Source organism: Mixophyes fleayi, chromosome 5, assembly GCF_038048845.1.
Source record: "Mixophyes fleayi isolate aMixFle1 chromosome 5, aMixFle1.hap1, whole genome shotgun sequence".
In the NCBI taxonomy this organism is placed as follows: Eukaryota; Metazoa; Chordata; class Amphibia; order Anura; family Limnodynastidae; genus Mixophyes; species Mixophyes fleayi.
The window spans coordinates 4490611-4512545 of NC_134406.1; the positions used below are offsets into that span (position 1 = coordinate 4490611).

Sequence of the window (21935 nt, forward strand, 5' to 3'; positions counted from 1 at the left end):
CTCTGTGTACCTCTCAACTGCAGCTCACCCCTCCTCTGCGGGGATGATGTCTCCTGTGCTCTGACACGTCACTCTGTGTACTCTCAGCCTCAGGATCTGACACTACAGCTACCAGGCCTCTTGTAGCAGCCCTCACTCCAGGGCCTCTTCCATGCAAAGCGTCCCCCTCTCTCTTGGGTTCTCTATAGTGGCATGGAGTTCTCCCCCTCATCCAGTGCACACATTCCTTGCCCTGGCTCAGTCACCATGCTCAGACTTCCAGGGAATGCTGGGGGAGCCTGGGAGCTTCCACCCCAGGTCCCCAGCTACAACTCTCCTCTTGTGTCTCCCTTCTCAGTTCCTATCCCCCCTTAATGACAGCCCCTCCTTCCTCTCACTTAGTCTCACAGGCTGGGCTGGGTTATCACCATGGTAACCAGTTTATGTAACTTTTCAGAAACTTCTATCTTACCCTCTAGGTGACCCCACCTCTATTCACTAAGGTAAAGGTTTAACTAAAACACCACTAGGGGGGTGTTACATATATATATATATATATATATATATATATAGTAGCCACCAGATGGGTGCTCCTGCCACATACTAGATACCAAATCTCAGGTATTACCATGTACTAGTCATGAGAATGGAGGTCCTACCATACACTAGTCACCAGAATGGAGATCCTACCATACATTAGCCACCAGAATGGAGGTCCTGCCATACACTAGTCACCAGAATGGAGGTCCTACTATACATTAGCCACCAGATGGGCGATCCTTCCATATACTAGATACCAAATCTCAGGTATTACCATGTACTAGTTACCAGAATGGAGGTCCTACCATACGCTAGTCACCAGAACGAAGGTCCTACCATACTCTAGTCACCAGAATGGAGGTCCTGCCATACACTAGTCACCAGAATGGAGGTCCTACCATACGCTAGACACTGGAATGGAGGTCCTGCTACATGCTAGCCACCAGAATGGAGGTCCTGCCATACCCTAGCCACCAGAATGGAGGTCCTACCATATGCTAGTCACCAGAATGGAGGTCCTACCATACCCTAGCCACCAGAATGGAGGTCCTACCATATGCCAGCCACCAGAATGGAGGTCCTACCATACGCTAGACACTGGAATGGAGGTCCTGCTACATGCTAGCCACCAGAATGGAGGTCCTGCCATACCCTAGCCACCAGAATGGAGGTCCTACCATATGCTAGTCACCAGAATGGAGGTCCTACCATACCCTAGCCACCAGAATGGAAGTCCTACCATATGCCAGCCACCAGAATGGAGGTCCTGCCATACCCTAGCCACCAGAATGGAGGTCCTACCATATGCTAGTCACCAGAATGGAGGTCCTACCATACCCTAGCCACCAGAATGGAAGTCCTACCATATGCCAGCCACCAGAATGGAGGTCCTGCCATACCCTAGCCACCAGAATGGAGGTCCTACCATAAGCTAGTCACCAGAATGGCGGTCCTACCATACACTAGCAACCAGAATGGAGGTCCTGCCATACTCAAGGCAACAGAACAGAGGTCCTGTCACACAATAGCCACCAAATTGTAAATATTGCCATACACTAGTTTGGGGATATGTTTTAAATACTAATGACCAGATGACAGTATTTGAAGCTGTGAGGTATAAACATGCTTTGAGCAGCTTCTGATTAATTTTTTGTGATTATTTGTACTAGACTTTATATATAATTGTACCGCCAGTTGGCAGGTATCTCCCAGCTAGAAGGTATGTCACTGCGCAAGATAAATGATAATTGCGGTCAGAATATGACCACTATTGGACTGTGTGTTGTCATCTTCTGACCCTCTTACATATCTCCCAATTTTTAGTTTTGTTAAATTAGGGACAAAGTGTGAACTCTGGTGCATGAGAAGTGAACGTGGTCAATTTGAGGTGTGTCCAGAGCCCCTGAAAGACAGGGCTGCCCTCAGCTCCATTCCCTAAAAAACACCCCTTTAATGCCGTGACATATCCAACATTTAGGGGTCGAATGGCAATGAGACACCTCGCACTGATTTTTTTTTAACAGAAATAACGCTAATTTTTGCTTGCGCCCCATAGAGGTGGGGCGCAAGCAAATGAAAATGAGCATTATTTTTTACCATAATGGTAAAAATGCGCGGCCGCAATGTTCTCAGGAACATCGTGGCCAATTGAATCTGCCCCTTAGACTTCCAAAATCAGGACACAATGTGCCCAGTCCTTATCCACCCGTACCGGCTCCGATTTGCCCACTTTCAACCAAAACTCCTTCCACTGTGATGTGCCAACACCGTGGTCCGTGAATCAGGGCAGTTAGGAGATATACCGCGGGCGCTTACTACTGGTACACGTAGCATTGATGGCGCTTATGTCAACGTCACACGTGTCCCAACTGTCCTGGCATCGGGACTAAGGTCTGACTCACAGGACAGTCCGTCACATCGGGACTGTCCCGCTTGGGAGGTATGGCTTTATGCCAGTAACAAGATGGCCGCAGATCTTGAGCGCCAAATGGCTGGGTCTCATCCACATCAGCCGCCATCTTGAGGCTCTGCCTGACAGTAGCTGTGTAACTGGTGCATGTGGCGGGCGGTAGGGAGGGATTCCTGGTCCCTCTGTGTTATTGGGGGCCAGTGAGATGGGAATATAGGGAAATGTTTGTACAATGATGCTCATCATGGAGGCTGCACTGGGACAACCTGTGGAACTACAATGCCCAGCATGCCCTGCCAGTCACAGGCTGGGAAGAGGCAGCAGGGCACGCTGGTATATGTAGTCCAGGGGTAAAAGAATGTGGGCGGAGCGGGTGACGTCACAGAGTACCCGCCCAAGGCCGGAAGAGGTGGGCGTGTCGCGTATGACGTCGGTGGCGTTGGGTGGTCACGTGGCCCGGCCCGCGGAGGCGGCGTCTGTGAGACCTGAGAGACGGTGAGTGAGACCCGGATGATCAACCCCCCGGACCGGGAGCCGGACGTCTGAGGTACCGGGTGTGAGAGGAGGAGGAGGGGAAGGGGGGCTGACATCTGAGTGAATGGGGAATCTGGAGATGGGGCTGACAACAGAATGAAGGGAGGGGCGCTGACAACTTGGTGAGGGAATTGTGGGCTGCTGACAACTGAGTGGGGACGGTGGGATGAGGCTGACATCTGAGTGGGGGATCTGGAGGTGGGGTTGACCGAGTGGGGGAGGGCTGACAACCGAGTGAGTGGGGGGAAGGGGCTGCTGACAACCGAGCGAGTGGGGGGAAGGGGCTGCTGACAACCAAGTGAGGGAGCTGGGGGGGGGGTGGCGGCTAACAATTGAGTGAGGGACAGCTGCTGTTGATGGGGGTCATGTTTTGAATGCTCTGCTATAGCTGCACTACCACCCAGGGAGGGAGCAGTGTTATCACCCTGTATCCTGAGCCGTTGCTCCCGGGGGCTCCTCACTTACTCTCGCAGTCTAAATTGGAAATCGGGGCCGTGTGATGTTTTGGGGGTTGAGAGCTGGGGGACTGGTTAGAAGCCACATTCACAGTGTAGAGGACAATTTGCATCTAAGGGGTAACATGAGTGAGAGAAGTGGTCTGATAATGGGGAAGTATGAAGCCCTGACAGACAGACAGCTGAGGAGAAGACAGACAGGTGGTGAGTTCCAGACATGAAACCATTGAGTGATGAAGACTAATTATTATTATTATTATCTTTGACTTATAAGGCGCCACGATGCAGCATCTCATAACTCTGGGTCTCTGGTACCACTGAAATGTTTAGAAAGAAAAAAATTGAACCAATCCGCTCCAAGGTCTGGACAAACCTCAATTAAATATGTTTAATTATAATACATGCTTTGAGGGGGTGCTCTCATAACTAGAGATATCTAGAGAGTATCAGATACAGGTGATAATAAATATCAACTGAACAAAGTAGTGTGTGAGGCACTCCTGTCCGAAAAGGAATTTTTTAATATAAAATCAACTTTATTGATGTATACTTAAGAATTTTTTGACATAGACAAATAACTAAATCCCACCTGGATCGGTGAATTAAAATATACAAGTGAATAGAATTGAAAAAATGTGTAAAGAGAATTAAAAAATGACCCGGAAAAAAGGGGGGATAGCCGATCAATATTTACAAATGACAAGCTAGTATTGCACTATAGTTGGTATTTATAGTTGAGGTCTGGTCCTATATTTATATGTTCCTATTTTGGCAATTCATAAGACCATCAAGACCTGATATAAAATGTCTCTCCAGAAAAAGCCTAGGCAATTATCACTATGGCTAACATGAGGTGGTATGAAATCCACATAAATTGAGATCCGAGCGTGTCTTTATGTATGAAACGCTTCCATTATTTTAGAGTCTCTCATAATGTATGGGTAAGAAGAAATACCAAGTGTGTTGTACTAATATTTTAATTCAATAGTAATGGTAGTGGGCGATTTCGTTGGATTGGTATATCATCAGAGGAACATAGCATACAATACGGTGCCTATATATAATTACTTCACATATAGTCCCACTCTAGATGTAAATAACCAAGCATTGAAATCTGTATCTCAAGTTGGTACACATGTCACAATGTATTTAAACCTTTATTATGTTAGTGGAATCGATCTAATTTATTGAACCATTGTTGCTAGATAGCTTAATAAGGCTGTGATCCACCAAGATAGTATCGGTATGTTTTCTCTCAAATGTATCTCTACGTGCATTGATAATGCACGTGACCAATATTACGAGTTCCAAGAGGTTCACATAAATTATATTGCAGGGATTCCTCTCGGATATATCCCTTCATGCAGCGGTATGGCTGTGTTATAATCCCCCATGGACTATCTAATATTGTGAGAGATTGTTATTTTATAAGCTAGCGACAACAGAACTGTGTGGTATAACAGGTTGTATTGTGCAGTGCACTAGCAGACACATATGCTTGTGCAGAGGTATATATGAGCTGTCTGTTGGAAATCACACTAATAGTATGTGACTCCCATAGAGAAAGCCTGCGCTACCATTAGGTAAAAATCGGCACTTTCCATAGGGACTAATGTTATCATTGATATCAGGCCTATGGTTGTGCCTGGATATATTGCCTACTATTTAGCTTTATAATATTCATCTGGATTAAGAGACACGATCGCGGAGAGTCCCGCTGATCGGCTCCCTATTTCCGGGTCTGTGACGTCATGCGTCACGTGCCCGACGTACGTTTCACCAATGAGGCTTAGTCATGGGAAATCTCCAATGACTAAGCCTCATTGGTGAAACGTACGGGCACGTGACGCATGACGTCACAGACCCGGAAATAGGGAGCCGATCAGCGGGACTCTCCGCGATCGTGTCTCTTAATCCAGATGAATATTATAAAGCTAAATAGTAGGCAATATATCCAGGCACAACCATAGGCCTGATATCAATGATAACATTAGTCCCTATGGAAAGTGCCGATTTTTACCTAATGGTAGCGCAGGCTTTCTCTATGGGAGTCACATACTATTAGTGTGATTTCCAACAGACAGCTCATATATACCTCTGCACAAGCATATGTGTCTGCTAGTGCACTGCACAATACAACCTGTTATACCACACAGTTCTGTTGTCGCTAGCTTATAAAATAACAATCTCTCACAATATTAGATAGTCCATGGGGGATTATAACACAGCCATACCGCTGCATGAAGGGATATATCCGAGAGGAATCCCTGCAATATAATTTATGTGAACCTCTTGGAACTCGTAATATTGGTCACGTGCATTATCAATGCACGTAGAGATACATTTGAGAGAAAACATACCGATACTATCTTGGTGGATCACAGCCTTATTAAGCTATCTAGCAACAATGGTTCAATAAATTAGATCGATTCCACTAACATAATAAAGGTTTAAATACGTTGTGACATGTGTACCAACTTGAGATACAGATTTCAATGCTTGGTTATTTACATCTAGAGTGGGACTATATGTGAAGTAATTATATATAGGCACCGTATTGTATGCTATGTTCCTCTGATGATATACCAATCCAACGAAATCGCCCACTACCATTACTATTGAATTAAAATATTAGTACAACACACTTGGTATTTCTTCTTACCCATACATTATGAGAGACTCTAAAATAATGGAAGCGTTTCATACATAAAGACACGCTCGGATCTCAATTTATGTGGATTTCATACCACCTCATGTTAGCCATAGTGATAATTGCCTAGGCTTTTTCTGGAGAGACATTTTATATCAGGTCTTGATGGTCTTATGAATTGCCAAAATGGGAACATATAAATATAGGACCAGACCTCAACTATAAATACCAACTATAGTGCAATACTAGCTTGTCATTTGTAAATATTGATCGGCTATCCCCCCTTTTTTCCGGGTCATTTTTTAATTCTCTTTACACATTTTTTCAATTCTATTCACTTGTATATTTTAATTCACCGATCCAGGTGGGATTTAGTTATTTGTCTATGTCAAAAAATTCTTAAGTATACATCAATAAAGTTGATTTTATATTAAAAAATTCCTTTTCGGACAGGAGTGCCTCACACACTACTTTGTTCAGTTGATATTTATTATCACCTGTATCTGATACTCACCACTGAAATGTTATCAGTGTATCAGTCCTGAGGACCAGGGCTTAGAAACACCGGACTGAATACATTTTGGGATGGGAGAGACTGAGGGATTTGTGGCAGTGTAAAAAAGAAAGAAAGGTGACCAGAGACTTTGCATTTTGGGAGATTGAGATACAGGACCTGATTTATCTTCAGACATAACCTATGTTTAAAACCCCCCAAAACAAACAAATGTAACTTGTCTGCATGTATTCAAATACAAGTGGATCTCAAGAAATGTTTTCATTTGAATCTTAGTATAACTACTCTCCGGCTAGACGTTACTTGCTGTATGTAGCACACAGACTGCAGGATACACACATGTGTGTGTACAATATAAAGCCCCATTCACCGGCATAAGTTCTGGCGCATGCGCAGAGCTATTTTGCACAAGATACTCCACACAAACTGGCTTATGTCCGAAGATGAATCGGGCCCACTGAGTGCAAGGTGAAGTGTGGGCTGTAACATTCACACCAGGGATATATTTTTAATGCCAATTCAGTAGCCATCTTCGGTCAGTAGCTGTGTATTTTCTGATCAGCTAACTTTAAACTTGATGGTATATTGTATTGTTAGATTTGCAGAATTACAGTCATGGTTTTGTCACCAACTGTGCTGAGCAGCATTGTCATCACAAGAATAGAGTGCTAGCTGTGTGCTCTGCAGTATTGCTGCATATGGCCCCAAAAACAATATTGATCCCATCAAACTCAGAAGGATCTATATCAGGTATACATGCGGTCAGAATATGAGGGTTATTGGACTGTGTATATGGGTGTTTTCTGACCACCTTGACAGGCCCCTCTTATGCCAGTAGTGGCCACTGATCTCACTAGTCCACCACCATCGTGAGGCTCCACTTGCAGGTGAAGTACCTGGCAAAGTGTTTTCCACCTTCAACCTCTGTAATAAATGTTTGGTCTTAGTCCCGTCTACTCTGCAATTTGACCCTCAAGGTTTATGTTTTGTCTGCAGTTCCAGCACACACGATGGGAATGCTGTGCACAGGGTCATCTCCGTGGCTTATTTATGTAATAGTGTTCCCTGTCCACCCACTTGTATGGGTCATCTGGACTGTGATCTGGTTACTGTGCATTAGAGCTTAGGCGAGGGAGAGTTCCAGAGGGATCCCCGGTTACGACTTCTCTCTGTGTAACGTATCTCCAGTTAGTAGACTGCATCTCTGCTTTTAAGGCAAATTGAAACATTGTGGTTTCCAATTTAGTAAACATTAAGATGAGTTGGTGACGCTGTTTCCCTGTCACACCAGGACAATCGTGCCGTCAAAGACTCTGGATAGACAGCAGATCGATGTGCCTCTGACCTGCTCCCGCTGTCGGTACATTTACTTCTGAGACAGGTCTGGTGCTGAGATTTAACTTTATGGGCGACAGCACACGCCCTGCACGTGGAGCCGACTCCATCTTGGGCACCAGTGTATTGTTCCAATACTGTGTGCGCCGCACTCGGTCAGTGTTGTATATATTCACTGGGGTGGTGTGGACTGCAGTAATGTCCAGGGACATCTCTATGGGTAGCGGATCTCCCCTGTCTGTAGCACATTCCGTCATTTGGCTGATTGGATTAAAATAATTATGGGAAAGGTACTTGTTTTTTTATTCTCTTTTAACCTGTGTAGTTGCGCTTATGATAATAATCCATAATACCGCCAATAGCAACCTCTGTCTGTCCCCAGGTACAAATAACTTGTCAGTTAAACAATCAGAAACTGAATTGTAGTCTGATCATGGACAGAGAACCAGGTCATTCCATTCACCCCATGTCTGACAGCGAGTGTATGTATACATTAATGCAGTGTCCCCCAGCTCCCCCCAAACCCTAACAATCTAGACTTTACAATATCCATGCTTGAGCACAGGTGGTTTATTTAGTCCAGCCACCTGTGCTCAAGCATAGATATCCTTGAAAGTTGGACTGTTAGGGGTGATTGAGGGCTGGAGTCGGGAAACCACTGCATTATAGATAGAATGGTTATACTGACTGACTTGGAATATGTCATTATTATATCCCACACTGATTATTAAACTCCGTTATTCTCCATCCCAACTCGTCATTAACTACCCCCACTTCATTCCATGTGGCTATTAAACTGACTGCTCTTACTAACTGTCTTACCTCTGACATGCGTTGCTCTGCTGCCTCATTCCTCTATGTATTAGAGTGGCTTGGGTAATGACAATGTCGCCGTTCAGAATGGTGACACCAGACTATCAACACAGTTAAAATGTCTTCATTGTGATTGTAGACAGGTTGTAATCTTGACACACATTGTTGACAGAAAGCATTACATTTAAAGCGGCAATGCCAGCACTACGTACGAAAAAAATAAGCAAGCTCATAAAGGGGTAATAATAAAAAGAAATAAATCTAATCATAATAATAACCCATTTTGACCCTGGTGCATTACAATTCCCAGCAAGCCCAGGCTGCCATTAACAGTGTGAGCATACTGGCACATGGGGAAGCACAAGGGGTTGCTTGCTTGTTTATTTTTTTTCCTATGTAGTGTAGGTATTGCCACTTTAAACTTAATGCTTTCTGTCAACATAACCCATAGACAGTCACAATGCTGACCTTTTAACTGCGTGGACTGTCTCGCTATTTCTACTACATCCCTTAAAGAGCAACTTCCATAGAGTATATTGCATATTGCTTACCTTGCATCTGGTGTCCCTCCCAATCTGGGGGTTCACCCGTTTTCTGCAGCGGGTGCTCTCCTGGTTCCTGCCGAGATGGCTCTGATCATACACCACCGTGCCTGCGGTAAGGAGAGCTTCGTTACACCGCAGCAGACATCACATGATCTACTGGTTTGGGCTTAATGCTGCACCCCGCGTAATCTGCATTGATGTTTAATTTACCAAACTTCACCCAAAATAGAAAATTCAGTTCGCCTTTAATGTCAAATTCTGCTTCTCACCTTAAAGCCTTAATCAGCGCTGTGTATCTGCAGGAGCCGTTCTTGTCTGTTGTGTGAGACAATCACTGAACTTTGCAGTTAGTGAACTTTGCAATTAACCCGTTAATATCTGGGGTACTTTGTAGCTTTCCAATCAGATACATTTTCCCTGTGTGCTGGTTAAATGACAATAACTTTATTTGTTAGGGTATCAGAGAATTTTATATTGTATTTCTTTGTTTTGCTTATTCAGCATTTTTTTAAATCTGTTTTGTTGGGGGGATGTTATAAAACTAGTGAAAATAAAATGCATATTTCTTTCATTATAGTCATAATTATTATTAAGCAGTTGGCGTACCCCTAGAAATTTGTCCTGAAACACATTCCCTCCTTTTATTTTGACACCTAATATATGTCTAGTTTAGTTTGTTTGATCTTTTACTCGGGAGAGTGAATGTTAAGGATCTGTAGCGTATGTACACTGACTGCACACGTGCTGGGTGACAGCTGCCTAGTATATCATAGTGCTATGATATAACAGACCGTAAAGGATATTCTGTTTGTTGTATGGAATGTTACAGCGATGGACCCTCTCTGTCTTATGATCTCTCCATGTTTGTACAGGTTTCCTACCACACTCCAGAGACGTACTGGTAGGTTATATAGATTGTAAGCTCCTCTGGGGCACTGTGAAAGATTATTCTCTGTAAAGCACTGTATGTAGTAGATAATGCTGCAGGATATTGCATGCAGCACACACATACTGGGCACCTTTACATTCACACTACGGGTATAATGGGCATGCCAGGTATAAATGCATTGAAACCAGTTGCTGTTTGTCAGCCTCAGCTTCAGAGGGTGGGGGGTAATCATTCTGGTAAGAGGGTACTTGCATCAGTCGCCAGGGCACATTTCTTAGTTACCTTTGGTGATTTTGTGACCAGGATTTGTCCAGCCCTGACCTGTACCTTTCATTATCGCCCCCGATTCCTGGTTGCCCACGTTTACAACGTTTTTACGTGCGCAATGTGCTACGCCAGTCTCACCATTTCTTTCAGCTATATTTTATCTAAAAGAATAATACACAATGATTAGAATTCCCTGTTAGGGGGAGGTTTCAGATCTACATGGTCGTTATACTAATGTAAATGCATTATATTTTCTTTGTTTCCATTGAAGTTCAATGATCTGAATCTGTTCAGTTTAGTATTATATCTTCGTCTCTGTGTGACTCATAAATCTCCACGTCGGTGGGAATGAGGAGGATTAGCCTCTCCCTGCGGCCTGCGATCCTTCAGGCTTTATACTACATCGCTCCTTTCTCTCAAGGTACAGAACAATGGCTGCGTGATTCCAGCTTACTATTTAGCAGGTCTTGTTCTGACCAAGTGGGCTGCAGAGTTGTTTGTTTTATTCCACCCACCTATGTGAGAAGATGTTCTCTGTAATGAAGCATATTACAGTCAACAGGTTGAAGGATGGAAACCTCTGCACAGGATTGGATTGTGCCTGCTCCAGACTGACACCCAACTTAAACGCTGGGGGGGATCTGTTCGCACAGAAGCAGCATAGAACGGTCACAGCTTGTAACACTCGTTTGTCTTATTAATATACCTGCTGAGGTGTTATTACAGATGGGTGTTTTTGTGTTTGATTAAATTATTTGTTTTAACTTCTTACTGAGTAGAAGGGTAGGGTGTGGCCCTTTTGAAGATTAAAGGGCCATACTTGTGGCCCCTGAAGTGTTGGCGGGTTTCCATAGCAACTCCAATGCATGCAGACCCTGTGCCCAAGGGCTGAATAAACACTGGAGGATGCCAGTAGTAGCTGTTTGTCTGGTGGGGACCAGGAAGTGTGTGCTGATGTTCAGGAAAGTAGACTTGTACCGTGATGAGCAAAGACCTAAGTACAATCTACTATTGGTTTGTTGGGAATAAGGCCTCTTACGATGTTTATTTTTATTGATAACATTTTTCTTATTGGCAGTTTGCTAATGAATGAGCAGTAACTATTTAGGAATTTCCTCTCGCATTCAAATACATTGAGCAAAGTTAATGTCCGATTGGCTGCTGGGTTACTCCAAGCTTGCAGGATTTCACTAAGGCATCTACTGATCCTACATTCTCATTTATACATTAAACTTAAGTAGAAGGGGCCTAAATGTTAAAATCCTATCTAATATCTTCAGCCCCTCGAGATAACTAAAATCTCAGAAATGAGGATTTTGCTCCAGTTGGTCATATCCTAATGTTTTGGCTGAACCTGGATTTCTCTGTGAAAGAAATAAATAGGAAGAAAAAAATCTTTGTCCTTTATTGCCTCATCTTATTCCTAGCACCTCGCTGGAGCCGTCTGCTCACTCACCATGTTGGAGCCACTGACATCATGCAGAAAGGTTTGATAAGAAACCTGAATAAATAGAGTAATTCAATTAATAATAAAAGCTTATCTGGTACAGGTGGGGGGTATCTGTTACATTGTGAAATGCTGATTCCTGGTGACAGGTGAACAGTGTAGGCTCCGTGTCCTGGAGCAGACTCATAGAAGACTGACCTGCTGACTACTGTAATGTGGAGACTGATATCAGCGCAGCTTTCGTTACATTCTAGAAAGTTTAGTATTTGTTTTTTTAAACCCGATACCGATAGTTATTTTGCTTATAATGTTTTATGTATCATAGAATTACAGAGACCTCTGGCAAAGTGCAGTCTATCAATAGGACCAGATGCGTGGCAGATAGGATGGTGTCAACCACCTTACCCAGTGACCCTCACAGGTAAAGATTCAGGAAGTGGACCACACTCCTGTACCATGTACCATGCATCTTACCGTCACTGTATTGTATGAGTATCGTTCGATATGATAGTAGGAGAACCTGACGCATTTTTTGCTTGTATAGTAATAGTTTTGGGAATTCTTTTATAACATTTCAGATAGTTTTATTTTTCCGCAGTAGAACCATTTCAGCATTAAAATGAAACCACATTGCATCTAGGTCTTAGGATGGCCATTTAACCCCCATTCCGCCCTGAGATCTTCACCATCTCTGAGCCGAGCAGGCACTGACACTGCTCACTGTACGTAGTACAACAATGAGCCTGTCTGAGAGACGGATGACATGACGGCCAGGTGCTTCATTATTATTTAAACACCTGGCAGTCGACTCGTTCAGCATGGTCGGTGAGAGACTGTGGTGCGTCCCTCCTGTCCGCTACGGACATGGATATTTTTTCTTTCCCTCCATCCTAAAGAGAGGGTCATGTTCAAGGACCCTCTCCGTGTGCCTGCCTGCCGGTCGCGCTCCCCTCTCCGTGTGCCTGCCTGCCGGTCGCGCTCCCCTCTCCGTGTGCCTGCCTGCCGGTCGCGCTCCCCTCTCCGTGTGCCTGCCTGCCGGTCGCGCTCCCCTCTCCGTGTGCCTGCCTGCCGGTCGCGCTCCCCTCTCCGTGTGCCTGCCTGCCGGTCGCGCTCCCCTCTCCGTGTGCCTGCCTGCCGGTCGCGCTCCCCTCTCCGTGTGCCTGCCTGCCGGTCGCGCTCCCCTCTCCGTGTGCCTGCCTGCCGGTCGCGCTCCCCTCTCCGTGTGCCTGCCTGCCGGTCGCGCTCCCCTCTCCGTGTGCCTGCCTGCCGGTCGCGCTCCCCTCTCCGTGTGCCTGCCTGCCGGTCGCGCTCCCCTCTCCGTGTGCCTGCCTGCCGGTCGCGCTCCCCTCTCCGTGTGCCTGCCTGCCGGTCGCGCTCCCCTCTCCGTGTGCCTGCCTGCCGGTCGCGCTCCCCTCTCCGTGTGCCTGCCTGCCGGTCGCGCTCCCCTCTCCGTGTGCCTGCCTGCCTGTCACAGTCCCTGATTGGATGTGGTGAGGGCTAAGTAGGTTTAATAGGGGTCTTTTTCGCCTAATCAAGTGCCCTGACTCCTGTGCGTGGTGCTTAACCCCGGTATTAGTCTGTGTCCCCAATTTGGCCTCTGAGAAAAAGATTTATGGGTACATAAAAAACACTGAAAGAAAATTCTGTTTTTACAGTGTAGCCACAAAAGTAGCTCAGATACAACTTACACCTATTCATATAAGCAGTCAGGGCTGGCCACACACCACCTTGACTTTCAGCCTGGAAAAGGTCCGCTAGCCCACGCAACACCGGCTCCTGTGGGTTTCTGAGAGATCACTGGTCAAACAGTTAGAATATACAGCGCTGCTCTTGGCTCAAACTCCATTGCTGAATTTTACTAGCTGTGTGTTGTTGCATCTTATAGCCTGTAGGGGGTGCTATCTCTCTTAATAACCAGCACCCCCTCCATAATTGTCAGCACTGAGATGATTTATATTGTGTGTTTAGGAGTAGAAAGTTTAATGGAGACAAAAGAGAAGAACATTTACAGAAAGATGTGAGCGCTGAAGACAAATCTCATCTCCAGCTACATAATGGTTGTACAGAGGTAAGTTCATATCTCATTTAGGAGCACTGTCACTTTAAATGTCCACAACATATTTCATATACCCTTTAAAGATCCATACCACCGTCATAGCTGCACATTAAACAGACTAGTAGCTATGAATGTTCACGAGTATTAATGAGCTGTAGAACAGCCCAAGTGCTGGTAGGAGCATGCTCAGTGTGATGTGCAGGACCTTAGTATTACAGAATCTTTAGTCCACAGGATAGCCCACAACAATCGCTAATATAATGACATTAAGCGTTGGCGAAGGCATTTTTACGGGAAGTTCACAACAGGCACAGATTTATATTTGTTAGCTTAGTTTGCTGGAATGATTTCTGACTTGCTCGTCTTCACTATTGGCCTTTCCAGCTGTACTTATGGCGTGGTCCTTGTGATCAGTAGATCTCTAGTTTACAGACTGTCCATGTGGGGACAGTTTGTACCCAAACTCATTAGTGTTGTCCATAAAACCTCCCAGTACTGTGGTCTGATCAGGTATGTTCATCCGCAGTGCAGAGGATGGTGACCTATTATATACCTGATGTCTTTTGTTAGTAGTTTTTGTTTTTTATTTAACTTTAATTTTTATTATTTTTTTTCATTTAAGATTAAAAGCTCCACAGAGAGGCTGCTACAAGAGGCTGTGGAGGCGACCTGGTATGTCCAATATTCCCTTTATTACTGAATTGTCCAGTGCTCTCTATAGTGCCCGGTCATGTGCACAGATACAATCCCTCGCCCCCACCTTGATGTCACTAATCATCCTACTGGTAACCGGTCATTGCACTGTGTGTGTGCCAAGCATCTTATGTGCTGCGTACCCCGTGTATCCTGCGTAATAAGCTGATAAATGTTATCGTGCTGCTGTTACCCGTGGCAGTGGGATGTGAGCTTCGGTAAGTCTAGTGGACTTTGGCCTTCTAGAAATGAATCTGATTGGTTGCTGTATGTTACAGCCCAACTAATATTTACGATGCCGAACGAGTGTCCTGATGGATGGACAGCAGTTACTATTCAGTTGAGCATTAGGACCATTCAGACAGGGGAAAGTAACAACCCATCTGAATAGCAGGCTGGGTTATCTCCATATCAGGGTGGGGCTGAATCTATTTAAACCCCACATGATTTACAGCCCCTATTTAACTCCTTTATGACCGTGGAGTCATTTGCAATTTGGCACCAGCTTTGTTGTTTGTCGGTTATTGTCTCTGTGATCACTGAGAAGCCCTCAGTCTGCGGCACAGCAGTGGTAACCGTTCCTGAGAGTATTGGTGACGGCTACAGAGCATGGCCAGTGTAATGCGCCAACAGCTGGGGGTAACGCCAGGCACTCGTCTACGTCCCTCTACAGATGGTGTTGGAAAGGGGTAGAAACAAAACATTGAGTAAATTTGGCTATTTTAGTGCCACACTAATTTGCACCCTTAAATGTCCTCATGTTGTATAATTTTGGTAAAAGTTCACTGTTGCAGCTTCTGAAGGGATATTATAATACTGGTATTTTTCTCTAAACCTTACATTCCTTCCTAGTGCTTCACAGGAGTTTGGAGAACCTATTCAAGACCCCAAAAATAGCATGGTGGTAAAAATCTCCAGTTGTAAAGACCCAGAAGACAGCACGTATGTACATGTGTGTTATGTGGTACATTGTGCTCTCCTAGCATATGTTGAGAACTTGAATATGATTATTATTTATTTATAAGACGCCACAGACTGTGTAGCGCTGGACAGTCGTACAAATACAGCTTAGACATCACTAATACAGTGAGCACAATCACACATCCATGAAACAGTTCAACCGAGGGAGCATAAATAAGTGTGAGTAAAGAACTGTAGAGACTCGCACAGAATGTAGCAAAAGTCACAGTAGACAGACGTGAGACAATAGGTAGAGAGCACCTTGCCTGCGAGACTTGGCTGATAATGAAAGTAGACTTCATAATGGATAAAGTTGTGTAAAACTTATAATAATTTGTCCTTTTGGTCTGTAAAATTAATAACTGCTAAATTGCCTTCTCATTCTGTTTCCCGATCTACAATGGAAGCGACAGTTCTTATTATACTAGATTTCTGTCTCCTCCAGTCCTTTAGTAAAAAGACCAAAAGGGAGGAGACTGATAAATAAAATATATAAGGGTAATAAGTATTATAGGGTCTTTGCATGTACTTCTGGATCACATAATTCTACACTGGAACGATCAGACTCCCAGAACCACGGACCTTTCATCTTCGAGGGAAAATCTGAGCGGTGAAACTCTGAAACCGTGTTTTATGTTGTGTTCAGGGATAGAAGTTTCCTGCACCAGAGTGGAATTAATGTGCAATAAATGAGAGGTTGTGGAGTCATTTTTTAAACCCTGCTATTCTAGGAGTTTTAAGAATATGTAGGACATAAAATCTTATACCCTAACAATACACAACTTGGCACAGCATGGTAATGCTTTGAGACAATTGATTTTAAAATACCTGGGACCAGAGATAGAGAACAGGGGAAGAGGACGACCCTAAGACTTAAGCTGCGCTAGCATTAGATGTAGACATGGAATGTCATGCTGTGTAATCGCCTCTGGGTGTCTACTGAGACCCTGTTTTCCAGGTGATAATTTGTTGATTTTATATCCAAAACCAGCACCTACTGCAAGTTGTCATAGCTCCATTCTGGAGCCACCATCACTCAGTGTGCAGTAGTATAGAGTAATATTTAGGCTATCGATCTGTTCCAGGCTACCAGCAGCCGCCTCCACGTTGGATGAGAACAGCAACGTGCTGTCAGATGAATCAGACGGCAGGAGGAAGAGTGTCAGCGAGGAGGACAGTGGTCGGTGTGTAAATTCTTTTCTGCTTGGTGATACTTAGTGATGTCCTGTGTATGTATGCTCTATAATACCTGAAATATATCACACACACTACCCAAAAGCCAATCAATGTATCCTTATAAATGTAAAGACTTACCTCTTGTAGGCCAGCAATGTACAGTGATCTCTTCTGCCACCACAAACTCACATTGAGGGATTAAAGTGATATCTCATTACTTCTAGATGTGTTGTAGGAAAGCCGTTGGTACCTCTCAGATTGTGGCTTAATGTCTGTTCAGATGTTACCTCTTTTCCAACCATGCTTGATTACTAATGCTTGTTCTTCAATGTCTAGGCCCGTGTCCTCATGTCCAATCAATAACACAACCAAGCCACCAGGGGTATGTAGAAATCAAATTGCTCTGTCTTTAGTTTCACGCTTAGACTAACCGTGTAGTCTGCATATCTAATATAATTTCTTTGTCTGCAGTAGAGGGCACACATGGTGGGTTATGTTTCTTCCCTGAGATGCTGAAATAAAAGAACTGACCACCTCTGTTCCTTCAGTGGTGGTGGACACATGGCCTTCTAATCCTTATATTGTTTTTTACTTTGTAGTCTGACTCGGCTGTTCTCTGAAGCCTCGCTGGGTAGGCCAACCTCTTGGAGCCCAGGACTCGCCGTGTGGGAGTTTTTCTTTTCGAGTGAACCAATCTGGTCCTTCACACGTTACACAAATAAACAAATGGCAGTATTGCTAGTCTCCCAACTTTGGTGGCCCACAGTTATGTCCTCAACAAATTACCTCCTGTGCAGTCAGGGACCACATTTCCTGTCTACCTATCCTAATGTGTGATGCAGTGGAGGGTCCAAGTATCTCTGGCACCCCTGTCCTGCAGCCTTCCTAATTCAGTCTGTCACAGACATTTCAAGGAAGGTTGAGGGGCCTGAAGGCTGCTCGCTCCCCGAAGCGCAAATATTTCCATTCCTTCATCATTTAGGTTCTTTGGAAATGTTTTGGATTAGCCAGTGGTTGGACTCTTTCTGAAGTGAAGAGTTGGGTGACACCAATGCACACGATGAGGGTGGAAGACAAGTCAATTTACAGCTCTCTCAATTTACAACTAATTTTGTCAACTGTCTCCTTAGAGAGCGGGGATTTTGGTCCTGAACATTTAGGACTTCAAGACCAAAGCCAACCACCACAGCCAATCCTTCGCCCAGTATTTTTTGACCAGAGTGTTAATGTTCGTGTTGGGGGAATTGGCATATCCTGATGGTGTTTTGATGGTGTTGTGGTTTTTAGGAGCGACACAATTCATTTCTCAGATGTGACGTCCTTCAAGGACTCTTCAGACAACATATTATATATTTTAACCTCTGGTGGTGCCTAGGCCAGCTTTTTTGTTGCAAAGGCAACTTCACTTGGGCTGAACAACTCCAGGGATTGCAACATGGCACAACCAGGGCAGAGCTGATGTCTCCAGTACCTTGGAAATATTGACAGAGTACTGGCCGGTACCTTCCACCAACTTAGTTGCCAGATCGTCTGCTAGTTTGGTAGTGATATGCAGAGTTCTTAGGGATGCATCCAGGTCAGTGGACAATTCTTCCAAAAGTTCCCTGTTTATGCTGCTCTTTTCTGGGAAAACCCTCTTTGGACTAGAAAAGATACTTTAGGACGCTTCCTTTCCTGAGTTAGCTTCTGCCACAAGTTCTCCTTTTGTGTACACGAGGCTTTGGGAAGCCTTTATGGACCTCGGAAAGTTTGGACACACAAACCTCTGACAGAGGGAAGTCCTCCTGATTACTAACCATGACCCTAAGGTGCCCAAGTGGAAGGGGTTTGACCCCCGCTGTCCAGAAAATCCTGGTCACACTTCGTGTCTGACCACCCTAGTCAGCAATTGGAAATGCTGCATATCTTTTTTGGAAGACGATCATTTGCCCTTTTGCAGTTCACCAGAGGGGTTGGGGTGTTTATTCCAACCTCCTCTTGGTGCCCAAGCGGGTTTGTTCCTTGTGCCCTGATTTGTAGCTGGCCCTAAAAATTCTCTCCTCGAGAGTGAGTACAGATGGGGATTGCTTTGGTCAGTGATTCATGATTGTAGGAGTGTTTCTGGGGTCTCTGGATACATAACTTTATAGACCCCATATGGGAGGACAACTGACAGGTCCTCTGCTTTGCTTTCGGGGATCTCCCTTCCAGTTTTAGTCCTGTCGTTGGCTCCAAACCTCATGACTTCACTGTCTGCATTCCTGCGGCAAGGGTTCATGATTGTCCCTAATGGAATTTAAAGGCTTGAACTGGGGAACTAGAGCCGCTTGCCTGGATAGTTAATGTGATCGCTGACACTGTTGATAGTCATGGTGTTGCTGCAGCTCCGTTTCTACACAGTGCTTTAGATTTTCGTTTGTGTTCTTGATCTCTCTCGTTCTAAGCAACCCACTCCCTTCCACCCATTACTGCATGGAGGTTGGTCTCAATTCTTTGCTCTTCATTTAAAACATACTCCTGCATTCATGGAATAGGTCTCATAGGCCTTCAACAGTTCCATTTGACCTATCATAGGGTGGTTACTTATCATAGATGGTAACCGGATCAGTCTCAACTGATGGTGGGTAGAGTCTTCCCTGTTCCGGGCTGCTGGGAAGTCGCTGCGGTCTCCTTGGATGGTGGGTGTTCTTCCTCCTTCGTCTCACCCACTGTTTTCTCCTCAAGAATCCACCCCACTGAAACGGCCAAAGGTGTCAGTTCATTCTTAGTGCTGCTCCTCACCAATTGAGTGGTTTTGGAACATCTCACCATTTATGTCCCCCGGTTGCAGACGGGGAAAAAGGGGATTTGTTTTTTGTACTTGTTAAATCCCTTTTTCGGAGGGTTTTGGAGCACCCAGGAATGCATTGTCTTGCAAGAATTGTACTATGCATGTCGGATCAAATTATGTTCCCATCCAGGCTTAAATTCGTTAACTGGCAGCATCTGTGGTCTGAGCAGAGATAACTGTCAATCACTTTAAAAAACAAAAATGTGCGTCTGAATGTCCGATAACTACAACGTTACTTCTGCTCCAACCACAGATGCTGCAGTCTAATAAAAATATAAAAACCATAAACGCCCCCCTCCCCAAATAATCAACCAGTACCAGTGCTTGACAAGCTGGACTGGTCTTCACTAGAACTGGAATTGTTCTAAATATGATAAAGCAGCTTTAGGATGAATTGGGGGAAAAGTGAATTTTTGTTGTGATTTTTCTTTTCTTATGTCTGTAAAAAATTATAATTTTTCAATATGTTACTAAACCCTGTGATAAAGTGAAGGAAAAAAAAGCAAGTTGAGATTTAATATCTTCCAAATTGTTTTTTTTCTGAATCAAAGTGTGAGGGCCAACGTGATAACATCTCCACAAGTAATGATCTACCGCTTGGGAGCTGTCAGGAAGAGGACCATGCAGACATCATTGAGCAAAGTATTGGTGGGAAAACTTCAACTGGTGAAAATATTGACAGCGATGTTTTGAAAGACGGAGAAAAGGATGTGGCCACCAAAGCTGCGAAAAAGGATGCCCAGCAAATGATGAAAACAAAAGAAAAGGGGTCCGTTGAACAAAAGTCTAGCAAGAAGTTAGGTGAACATGATGGTGAGATAAAGAAAACAGGGGTTCATGATGAGCGAGAGAAGGTAGACAAAGAGAAGACCGCCGACAAGCAGGGGAAGCTGCAAGGAAAAATAAATAGCTGTGAACACACAAAAAAAGGCAAAACTAAAAAAGAATCTGGCAACCATGTTGACAAGCAGTCCACCCAGGAGAAACCAGTTCTGATCTCAGTGCCCATTAAAAAAGAACCAGACACCAAGGAGAAGCCCACCACAAGCAGCAAACACAAAGACCACTCAAAGTCTAAGGACAGAAGCCCAGGAATTGAGAAGGACAAACACAAGAGCCATTCGGACAAAGGTAAAACAAAAGACAAAGACCACATAAAAGAAGAAAACGTTCACATGCTGGTTAAGGAGCAGGGAAATACAGCGAAGAGAACATTGGTGGATCTAGATCTGTTTCAGACAGCACCAGCTGATGACCGCAAGCAAAGGACTAGGGACAACGCCAAGGGAAAGTCCCATGAGAAGGACAAGCAGAAAAGGGGAGATGATAAAGGTAAAAAGAGGGACAAAGATGCTAGAAAACCTAAGGAAGAGAAGAAAAAGGATGACAAAGAAGTCAAAAGTGCAAAGAGAGAATTGGAAGATCAGGAGGAGGAATCGGAGTCTGGCCATAAGAAATCAAAGCATGACCCCGAGAGCAGGGATAAGTCTCTGAAGATCAAACAAGAAGCAAAGGATCACGCAGGACAGGACAAAGCCAGCACTTCAAGAAAGAGGAAGAGCAAGGATGACGAACAGACCAAAGCCAAGAAAGCAAAAGAAGCAAAGGAAAAAGAAGAGGAGTCGAAGTGGAAATGGTAAGAGCGTGAACTGACTGCTGCCGACGATGTAGATACAGGAGCTAGTGGGAGTTTTATATTCGTTATTGACCTTTATTTGACCAGCATCTTCATTCAAAATATATATTATAGGGGTGAAGTCTGGTTAGGGGAAGACTGGTAAAAAGGGGATTGCAAGAGTCCATGCAAAATAGTTTTGTAGTTTCTTGTTGGAAATATTTGAGAATTCTAGAAATATATCTTAGGTGTATGTAACAGGATTTGGATATGGAGAACAAAGGACAGGTTGGAGTCAGGGATGACCTCATAAGCAGCGAGCTTGGGGGGTAGGTTTATTTTCGTGTTAACGGATCTAGATATGTGAGGTAAGTAGCTTATATTCTAGTTAACAGAATAGAAGTCTTTTGAAACCTTTAGTTTGAGGTATCGTATAGATTGTAAGCTTGTGGGCCGAGCCCCCTTACCACTTAGACATTTCTCAGTATGTTACCCCATTTTGTACAATTTCTTTTCACTTATTATATTCAAGTGATTATCATCGTTTTCTATTCAAGAGCCCCCGACCTGGCCAAATTGTGCTACATTGTATTATATCTGTTCTTTCTCATTATGTTTAATAATTTTGAGAACATGAAAGAATTCTACCTGTACAGCGGCCTGCTAACCTGTGGCTCTCCACGCTTGCCATCAGCTGGCACGGCATGCTGGGGCTTGTAGTTTCACAACATCAGGAGAGCCACAGGTAA

At 44.4% G+C, this 21935-nt stretch overlaps 1 protein-coding gene across 4 annotated transcripts in view; it reads left to right on the forward strand.

Moving 5' to 3' along the window:
- Positions 1 to 2824: 2824 nt before the first annotated feature.
- The window catches only part of TOP1MT (DNA topoisomerase I mitochondrial), a 35644-nt gene continuing 16533 nt past the window's right edge, over positions 2825 to 21935 (forward strand). For 2 of the 4 annotated variants that reach the window (XM_075211619.1, XM_075211621.1), the window contains exons 1-8: positions 2825 to 2923; positions 12203 to 12298; positions 13846 to 13945; positions 14556 to 14605; positions 15479 to 15568; positions 16672 to 16770; positions 17099 to 17144; positions 20123 to 21207. In XM_075211619.1, the coding sequence (XP_075067720.1) occupies positions 2853 to 2923; positions 12203 to 12298; positions 13846 to 13945; positions 14556 to 14605; positions 15479 to 15568; positions 16672 to 16770; positions 17099 to 17144; positions 20123 to 21207 (1637 nt within the window). In that variant the 5' untranslated portion in view covers positions 2825 to 2852. Of the gene's footprint in view, positions 2924 to 3563; positions 3622 to 12202; positions 12299 to 13845; positions 13946 to 14555; positions 14606 to 15478; positions 15569 to 16671; positions 16771 to 17098; positions 17145 to 20122; positions 21208 to 21935 lie in introns of those variants that run through there. The other 2 variants (XM_075211620.1, XM_075211622.1) reach the window with 2 other exon arrangements.